General features: G+C 42.6%; 1 protein-coding gene across 1 annotated transcript in view; it reads left to right on the top strand.

Moving 5' to 3' along the window:
• The first annotated feature begins 307 nt into the window (after positions 1-307).
• RP2 (retinitis pigmentosa 2 (X-linked recessive)) overlaps positions 308-10,306 on the top strand; it is a 15,407-nt gene continuing 5,408 nt past the window's right edge. The window contains exons 1-2 of the mRNA XM_010189346.1: positions 308-469; positions 8,286-8,951. Coding sequence (XP_010187648.1) covers positions 308-469; positions 8,286-8,951 — 828 coding nt within the window. The remainder of the gene's footprint in view (positions 470-8,285; positions 8,952-10,306) is intronic.

The raw sequence follows: 10,306 nt of genomic DNA, 5'->3' as shown, positions 1-10,306 counted from the left end.
GGTGGGGCCGAGGGGTTCCCCCGGTAGCGCTGTAACGCCTCAGTGGGTGAGGTTAAGTGCGTTTATTTAGATAACTGTTTTTAAAAAAGTATTTACCCTAAGGATTTTACCAGGCAGTCTCAAATTGTGCAAGCGGAAAGGGCGGCACGCTGGGTCCTGCAGCTGCCGTCTGTGTGAGCATCAATCCCCGGCCGGGCTGTAGCTGGGGGTGCGGCCGGGCTGTATCGGGGAGGGGGCTGTACCGAGGAGGGGGTTGTACCGGAGGCGCCTACCGCCGCTCCCCAGTGGGACAGCGCACCGTGGGCGGATGGTGGTCATCAGCTCGGCCGTGGCAGCCACGACGGGGGGCGAGTTTCTGTCTGATCCAGGTTGGGTCCCCGTGGGTGTGCGCCTCGCCCGAGCAGAGCGATGTGGTGCCGGGCAGCCCTTAGTGCCTGTGACAGCTGCAGCCCCCACGCCGGCTGTTTCCGTGGGGGCAGTGAACTTGTGTCCTGACTGACTATAGTATTTGTACTTACTGCTTGTCTGTTTGGGTTGTTGAGGGGGCTTTTTGTTTATGTTGTGGGTTTTGGCGTGTTTTGTTTGTTTTTAAAGCTAGAGGAACTATAAGTAGCCCATCAGCCCCTGAAGTGACAGATGAAGACAAATCCTTCCCACTGCTGTTTCCTGACCTATTGAAGGCAATCATAAAGTCTCAAGCAGGAAAGCACTTTAAGTGCTAAATTAAATATATTTCTTCCCACTTTCGTTTCAAGTTTCACTTCCTAAATATATCCTGGTATCACAGCCCTGCTAGGTCTCCCCTCCTCTCCAGCTGCTTTTGGGTGGGGGCGGGAGAAAACGGAGCAGGCCATAAACTTAATGAATGTGGTTTTAACAAGCAAAATCCTCAAACCTTTAGGCCATATTTTACAAGTATAGTAAAGAAAATGTGTGAACTTATTTGAATGCTTAGCTTGCTTGGTTTATAAACTTGGTGAGGTGCTCTAGGGTGTCCCTTAAGACTTCCCAGGCAAGGTCAGGTGGAGATGAGCTAGACAGTGTGCGTGTGACCCGGAGGAATCAGTTCCTTGGGGATAAAGACGGCTGATCTGTGTTGGGCTTGTTGCTTTGACTTGCTGGTGGATATTTGCAGTGCAGCACTGGAGAGAGAAGGGTAGGGGAGGATGGCAGACTGTGACTTGTATGGAGACTGTGCTCACAGGGAGAGGGCTGTACTGAAACCGTATTTTAGAGCAGAAGAATAAACCTTAGGTCTGTGCAGAAGTAAATTACTAAATGAGCATTTAAATCGTATGATTTAAGCTTAGAGAAAATTCATCAGCTAAAGCTTAGCTGATATGAGACGTGTTACCCAATCTGCTTATGTGGCGCTAACTTCTAAAACTAAAATGAGGGAAGTCAGGACATGGAAACTCTTGATTCAGAGACCAGCCAGCCTTGTTGCTAAGGAGATGACTGTTAACATGCTGGAAGTAGATTCAAGCTAACAGACAAGGCTATTACAGCACCAAAAATCTCTCTCTGTGGAGGAAAAAAAAAGCATGCGATGGATTGCATGAACAACAACTTCCTCCTTTTCTGTAAAAGGATCTTAGAAACTAGAAGAAACAGTGAGGATGGGCTCTGCTACTGAACTGTGGAAGCCATCTAATTGGGTGCCTAATTTTGTACTGTACAGCTCAAGAACAGCTATTTAACATTTAAGCCCCTTCCTCTTGCTTTTGCAGCCTTACCTTTCATTGGGTCTTTGGGTGTATGCTTAGTACATTAAGCCAGGAAAGCAGTTCTGAGACACTTGGTCTTAGGTTAAGGAATACTGAGCTCTTAGTGCGCTAAATTTGTTGATCCTGACTTGTATTAAGTGATACTAAGTCAGTGTTAATGTAGTAGTTTTAAGTATTGTTTCTGATACATTACTGTTGTCCTTTGCTTTCTCATTTCTGATGCATCACATATGTTATACTTACTCATTTCACAACTTGTGTTTGTACACAAAATTAGATTGAAGTCAGCAGCAAAACTTGCGGCCTCATAACTCCTTTGTGTTCATCAAGTGCATTGAATTGTATTCTGAACCCAGAAAACCTCTGCTCTGTCAACAGATGTGCTAGTGGTCATTTGAAGTTAATTTCCTGTTACTTTTAATAATGTGTTGACTTACCATTTGGGTTGGGGGGTGGCTCTAATTTTAGGTTCTCCTACTCGGTGATGCAGTTCTGTTTATGTAGTGCAAGCAGATTTAGCAGTTGTCTGAGGTTCTGGTAAGTTATCCTCTGTACGTTCTTACAGGTGGGTAAGTCTTGCTGCTCAGAGACTCCAGCTGTCTCCCTGTAAACCAGTGCTGTGCTGACCCTCTCACTGTAGGCAGAGAAATGTGGGCATGCTCGTGTGCATGCTTGTCTGAGGAGGGCTGTGAAGAGAAGTGACTGCTCGCTGACAGCTCTGCTGGAAGGAGCTCTGAACCTGAGGAGTTCTTCCAGCTAATCTGTTTCTTCTGCTTCTGAAGGACAGTGTTGCTAATGTAGGCTGTTTAACTGGTGGCAAAAGATGATTGGTATTGGTACTATCTGCTAGCGTAGTGTAGACCTAGCCAAAGAGCAATATGACCATGTCTTAGTGACCACATAACTCTTGTGTAATAATAATCCCCAAAATGGCCTGTGAGGTAGAAAACTCCAAATACAAAATATTATAAGATGCTAATAGTTGAATTGAAATTAAGGAAAGTATATGAATTTGAGGGCCCTTTTCAGATTTCTGTGTGACCTCATTTAAGTGAGGACAGAAGTCTGTGTTTTTAAGGTATGCAAAAATTAATGAAATCTAGATTGCATCAGAAGTCTGCTGGGATCTCTGTAATGTTTGCTTGGGTTCAGAGAACTGTGTGAAGATTACTGTGCAACAGAAGAATCAAAGGATCAGCTTATCTTGAAAACAGAAAGGAAAAAGATGAGTGTTCAGTTTCTTGCTGCTCTGAGCTTCTTAGCTCAGGAGAATGAGTAGAGCACAGTTTATTACAGAGTCTGTTACTGCTGCACCGCATCCTGGGGCCTTGTCATGTGTTGATGGCATTGGGCTGTCATGAGGGTCCCCTGCAGACCAAGTGTGGGAGAGGAACTTGGTGGTGCTTGTCCCTCCTCAGCCTTCTTCAGCGACGTTTCCACCTGGAACGTAAGACTGCATTTCTCCTCCTGGTCTCCCTTTTCCTTTCCTACCTTACTACCTTCTGTGTGACCAATGTTGTTTACACACATGACTGGAGTGAAAACTACAGCATGAATATGGGTTCATGTAGACAGGAACTGGGGTTTTGTGTCTTGTGATGGCAGATATACCCATGTGCTGTGACCTTCTCTGCAGGACATGAAGCACAAAAAGATGCAGCGTCTCATGCTCAAGGAAGCAGGATTAGACTGATTATGATTGCAATGGCATTTAAAGCTTAGAGGGACTTTCCTTCCCAGATGACTTTTCGTTTTAGAAGGAACAAGTATAGTTTTGTTTTATGTCAGTTGACTTGCAACTTAACTGCTATAGTTGATAGGAAACACACAGCTATCATTGCTTTACGAGGCTGTGATGGCTGTATTCAAACAGTTTGAAAAAAACCCAACCCTCAGAGGTGTAGCTTTCTCCATAAATCATAAATAGTCTTTTGTTAGTTGCCTTACATTTGAGGATTCTGCTGGAGTGGTCTGAGCTGATGTGGACATCTCGAACTATCTAGATCTTGTTTAGGTAGTCAGTTTATATTTTATTTTTGAATACAAATAAAGTAATTTTTAAATTTATTTTTTTTTCTACCTAGACAGTGAAATATTTTGTCCGGAAATCCAGTGCCTCTCCCATTTGCTTCCCAATGCACCAGAATAACTACTGCTGTATTCCCAAAAACATAGTCTATCAACTGAGAAACAGTCAGCAGGTTCTTATTAAACAATATTTCCAGTTAAGTCAGACATAGGCACGTAGTAGCTTCCTTTCTTCTTCCTCTTCTCCTTTCTGCAGTATTTGGCAATAATCAGTTGCTCAGAGAAGTATGAGTGGCCATTTTGTGCTATTACAGGTACTCAGGAAAAGGGGGAAGATTACAAAGAATAGGATGAAGCGTGCATTCAGGCTGCTGTATTGGCCACATTTAAAGTCGAGGTGCACAGAGATGCTGTAAGATGAAAAACTGTATGCTAGTGACTGGAACCTGTACATGTTATTCCTCTTTCCACCTTTTCTTATTGCTTAAGAATCTAGAAATCTGCCAGAGGTGAGGAACTTCAGCAAGCCAGTCTCCAGAGGATGTTGCAACTCAGTGCTTAAGGGCACCAATCCCATGCACGTATGAATATGCAGAAGTCTCTAGGCCTGGGAATGCACTTCTCTTGCTTATTTCCCTTCTGTTAATTCCCCTGCTGACTAAGATAGCATGTAAAGCCTCTTAAGTTTGTGTGCCTACCCTGTAGCTGCAGCTTTTAATGTCACTGGGTCAGCAGCCAACTCTTATATCTCATCGAGGGTATGCAAGTTCATAGCTGAACCACCATCTGTTGTGAATTAGAGAGACAGGAATATTTTTTTTTCAGAATTATATTTAATGGAGATGACCTTAGTGTAAGTGGTTTAGAAAGACTTCACAAACCATTGTTTGCTCAGCAGGCTGGACCCAAGTAACCTAGGGGAGAACTGTAATCCATCAAGAACAGCAGTGCCTTCTCATATTGTGGTGGCATATCACTGCTGACTAAAAACTCCTTTCCTGATGAACCTGGTGAAAAAGTCTTGTTAACATGTGAATTCATGCTGGAAAGAGTTAAAGGAGCTGTTGGGATCCTTGGTGGTTGTAGGCACAGTTACCACTAAAAACTGTGAGGATCCAGTACTTCTAAGTCTGCTTCCAGATGGGAGCTGCCTAGTCTTGGTGCCAGGAAACTGGATAATGGTGGCTGAAGAGACGTGTCACCTGCAGCCTTCACCTCTGGCCTTCTTGCAAGACAAGTGTTTGCAGGAAGGAAAGCTGCTTAATACTCCTTGCACTACTTGCAGCAGAATTTGATAGCCTTCAAAGCAACCATGACAAACTTTGGTTTGCCTTTACTTGTCTCATTTCTTTGTTCTTTAAAATCCCTGCTCCTTACAATTTGTCCTCAAGTCCTTCATAACAGACTTTATCACCGATGTCATGGCTGATAACCAAAGATAAAATTTCTGTACCTCTGTTGAGGGAGAAGACTATTGTGTAAGAAGGGATTATTTTTTGGTCATCATATCTGGTTATTTTAGGTCACTGTATGAAGTAATTCCCGAACCTGCACGTAGCAATTCTGTTAGAAAGTTTCAACTTGTGAGCTGTATCTATTAATGCAGGACTCGTTTCTACTAAAAAAAACCTCCTTAAATCCAGCCGAAAGCATTAAAGTTGCCTCTGTAAATACTGTCATCATTTGGACTTGTACCAGCCTGCAGGGGGGGTGGGGGGAAGACATTTAAAAATGTATTAAGTGATGGAGAGTAAGGCATCTGTCTAGGTGAGATGGGTGAATTTGGACAAAGTTCTTTAAAGCTTTATCCAAATGATAAATAGATGAGTTATCAAACAGTTGATTTTTGCTGACCTGCCACGTGCTCAAGATCTTACAGCAAAAGTTGCACTGGATGAACAGTCAGGAAGATCTACGTAGCCCTTGTTATGGTTGTATGAGGCTGCAGATGTTACCTTCTTCTGTTGCATTTGGTTTTCCTATACTGCTTTTTTTGCTATGTTGCTGAGGCAGAGCTTAAGAAGCACTTAGTGCTGACTGTCAGGAGAAGGAAGGTGGATGCAGTGATTTAATACAAACCTGTTGATGATAGCTGCAGACTTCAGAGCTGGTAAACATGAAGCTCTGCAAGGAGCAGCATATTAGCAGCTGTTGGATGCAGCATATTAGCAGCTGTTGGATGCATCCTCAGAATCGTAGTTTTGCTTTTCTCTGGGATGTTTATTTTCTCAGGGGAAGTGAAGCATCCAGATCTGCTACAGTCTCTTGGGTTACCCTGTCCTCACAGGGGGAATAAATAAATCTATTTCATTCAGTCTTTCCAATCTGTACAGCAGTGTTAATCAACAAATACTCTTGGGCTTTAAAAGGAAAACTGCAAAGCAAAATTTAAGAAAACTGGTGAACTCTAGCATGGTGAACAAACTGAGAAGTAAAAGTTGTGTCAGTGCAGGACTCATTGGGGAAATAAAATTGAGCTCCTAAATCTGGTAATAAGCTAATTCTTTTTTATCATTAAACTCAACTACTCTTCTTTCTCAAGCACTCTCATTTGAAACTGTCTAAGCTGTGGGTTAGCAGACTAACCAGTGTTTTTCACCTAGGCCTAAATAAAATTGCAAGGTGAAGTTGCAGTTTCACACATCTCTGTAGAGGCTGCGGGGTAGGGTGAGCTAGTGCTGCTTCAGAGGCTTTTCAGAGCAGAGCAATTTAGAAGGACACGCTTAGGTGCCAGCTTTCAAAAAAAGCAGAAAGTTCCGGAAACTCTGAACTTCTCCTTTCTAAGAGAAGTAACTGTTCCTCTGTACCCTGTTGTGAAGGCAGTAAGCCTGTCTCCCAAGACACCCCATGGTATATATAAATACATGTTCTAGGACATGCCTGAGAAGAACATGTCCAAAAGCAATTTTGATACTTGTATTCTCAAGTGTGAGAGAATATAAGTAGCTTTTATATATAGATCAAACATGTAACATTACATGAGACTTAAGACCTTAGAGGGTTTGAATCCTAATCATACTATGTGGCTGAGTCTCCATATGTGGGTGTGTCCCTTACCATTTGAGCCTGCCAATTTTATTTATAACTTTTCCAACTAACTTTCCTGGATGGGTACTAGTGGTGTTAAATGTGATTGAGGGAAGATTTCTAGAAAGCTGTCTTCATTGTCTCAACTTGCATTTTATTTGGAAGATTCATCGTCTGCAAACCACCTTTCCTGTCTGGAGGTCAGATATGTTGTTTATAAAGCAGTACATTTTATCAGCTGGTAGAGGCTGCTAGCTTCCATTGGCTGCTCTGGACAAAATCTATCTAGGCTGAGCTGGTCTAGTGAATGTCTGTCACTAGCCCATCCTGGTTTATGGCTTTTTCAGATCTCTAAATCTCATGCAAATGTTTGAAATGCTGAAGAGGAGGAGGAGTTTCTTACAAATTGGACTATACAAAAACTGTTGTATTGCATTAATACCGATCATGGTGCAGGAGGCTTTAGGGCCTTTGGGCTGATAATCAAATAGTTTTCTGAAGTGGTCTTGTGTTAGCCTAGTTTAGGTACTTGTATACTTCTAAGTGCTGTTTTAATAAGTTTTCACAAGAGGGCAGAGTAGAATTTGGTCCTGGAAGCATAATTGTCTTGAGACTCATGTATATCTAGAAAGGAACCAGCTCAAATTCCTTTGGTGTTACGACAGCACTGGCTGCATTTTTCATGCTGTCCACCTGTATCGCATACCACCCCATGCACTTTGTGGCTCTTCAGTCACTGCTCCCCAGCAGAGAGTCCTCGGGAAAGCCACAGCCTCTTCCAAGTGTCCCTCCCTAGTGGGAGCATGCTGGAGCATGGAGGAGGAGAGGTCTTTGAACGTGCCCCCTGCACCAGCACTGCCAGTGTTTGCTTGTTTGTCATAGCTAAAACAACCACATTGCTGTTGTTAGCACAAAAATCTTGTAGTTGTTAGCACAAGATAATGCTGTGGCACAGTTAAGCAAGCTCTTTGTAGTTTGCAAATGTGATAAAGGAGATACTGCTTGGAAGGAGCAAGGTTTCTTTGCAACATGTTGAGGGGTGGTAAGATGTGACCAAGAAAGCTACTTGAAAAGGAAATACTGTGTATCTCTAGCTTAGTGAATCTTTAAGTGTGTTGGCCAATTAATTTGTTACAGTTATTACAATAATACTCGGGACCACCATCCTTGTTGAAGCAGTTTAGAGTCCACAGAGGAAACTAGCTCCTCCTGCCCCCTCTATTAGATGACAAACTAAGTTAAAGTTCTCGTTTTCCCTGGAGCATCTCAGAAGTGTAGCTTCAATGCTTTGTTGCACCTCAATACTGTGCATTCCAGTAGTTTAGCTAAAAGAGCTTCCTCTGATCTTTCATCACTCTTTGAAGAGTTTTCTGCTAGATTATCCTTTACAATTCAGTGCTACCTGAATTAATGCAAGTCAATTGACATTTAGCATTATAATATTCTCTGTATATTGATTTTCACATTTGTTTGTTGGTTTTATTTTTTTCCTTTCTCTTTCAGATTGACCCTAAAGATTACACTTTTTCCGGACTTAAAAGTGAAACTGTGGGTCGTCTGCCTGGAAAAGTGGCGGGGCAACAATTTGTCATTCAGGACTGTGAGAACTGTAGTATCTACATATTTGACCATTCTGCTACAATCACTATCGATGACTGTGTAAACTGCCAAATCTTTTTAGGACCAATAAAAGGCAGCGTGTTTTTCCGTGACTGCAAAGATTGTAAGTGCATAGTGGCCTGCCAACAGTTTCGCACTCGGGACTGCAGGAAGCTGGAGGTGTTCTTGTGCTGTGCCACCCAGCCCATTATCGAGTCTTCCACGGGTATGAAATTCGGATGTTTCCAGTACTATTACCCTGAGCTTGCTTTACAATTTAAAGATGCTGGACTGAGTATCTTCAATAACACATGGAGCAACATCCATGACTTTACCCCTGTGTCAGGAGAAAATAATTGGGGGCTTTTGCCTGAGAACGCTGTAGTTCAAGATTATGTTCCTCTGCCCGGCTCTGAAGAGCTGAAAGCTGTCAGAATTTCTACTGATGCTGCAAGGAGCATAATACCAGTAACTCGAGGGCAGAGACAGAAAAGCAGCGATGAATCATGTTTGGCCATGTTTTTTGCTGGTGACTACACAACTGCAAACGCCAGGAAGTTAATTGATGAGGTGAGCAACCTTTGTGTACCTTCAGCTTTTTGAATTTCTAATTGAACTTTCCTCTGGATAGCCTCTGGTGCTCCCTGAAGGGAGAACGCAGAGGCTCTGCTTGCCTGCTAACCACACCAAGCAACTGCACTCTGTGACGCCTTAATGCAAGGTAAGAGACTGGATCTCATCTGCTCAGACAGTGTTTTTACACTGTGCCTGACAGGCACAGCTGTCCTTTAATAGTTCCAGTGTATTTTTCCACCACAGCACACCAAAGCTACATTCTGAAGAAAATGCATAGTTGATTTGATGAACTTGGCCAAATGTAGAGCAGGTGATAAGCAATGCTTGTAAAAGCGATATAGCCAATTAACTTGATAGCTTATTGCTCTGAAAGTCGCAGCTAACAAAACAGTCTGTCCTGAAAGTTTTTCCAGTACTAGTAGAGACTTGGTGGGGGGGAATAATAAAAAAAAAAACAAAAAAACCAAACAAACACAAATTAAGTTGTTTCCCCCTACCACCCAGTATTGGATTTTTTTTTTCTTTTTCTGGAAAAGACATGGCTGGTCAGCTGTCTTCAATTACTTAAATATGTTGGTTTTGTTGGGGTTTTTTTAATTAATATTTTTTGTTCTCCTGTGAGGCAGCAGCTCCCAAGCTCGGCGGAATTTGGACTTTCCCAGGGCTAAAATCTGGGAGGGGCTGGCTGCATTTAGCACCCTGGTGTGCCAGGGATGACAGAGCAGTAACCATGAGCTACAGCTTCTGAGAGAGGTATCTGCAGAAGCTGCTGATCCCAGTGCTGTATGATCAATAACACAACCAATGGAGCTTTTCCCCTTGGCATTTTAACTGCAAGGAAAGAAAGCTGTAGGGTGTTCCCGTGCCCAATGCCCCATTCCCTGATGCCCAGTATGGAACTGAGTTACTAGCAGCTACTTGAGTGAAGGGAGATAATGATACTTATGGGTTGTTTTTTGCTGTGGAAGGAATAGCTACAGTAAAGAGGATAATAGATGTGTTCTCTTCTGTAAGTAGCTCTTTACAAATTAGAGTTAAGATGATGCTAAATGACTAGTTAGTGAGCTTCTGTGGAAATCTTACTGCCTGTAAATGAATGTATTCTTTGAAAGTACAGATACAGTTGCTCCTTCTCCACATGCTTTTAGTTTTGTATTAGATTTGAAGTAAAAAGCTGTGTGTGTTTGAAAGCTTGTAACTTTTTTTTTCTTCAAAATGGAAAACTTCAGCAGTGGATAGATGAGAGTTTGAGCTTACGCTTGACTGAACTATTGCAGACTAATGAGAACTAACTGCTTGACTTCAGATGCTGAATGCTTTTAGCTCCCATTAGCTTCAGCTTGTGAGGG

The sequence above is a fragment of the Mesitornis unicolor genome, unplaced genomic scaffold, assembly GCF_000695765.1.
Source record: "Mesitornis unicolor isolate BGI_N332 unplaced genomic scaffold, ASM69576v1 scaffold37127, whole genome shotgun sequence".
Lineage (NCBI taxonomy): Eukaryota > Metazoa > Chordata > Aves > Mesitornithiformes > Mesitornithidae > Mesitornis > Mesitornis unicolor.
Note: the sequence above shows the minus strand (reverse complement) of the source record. Positions and strands in the feature narration are given on the sequence as shown.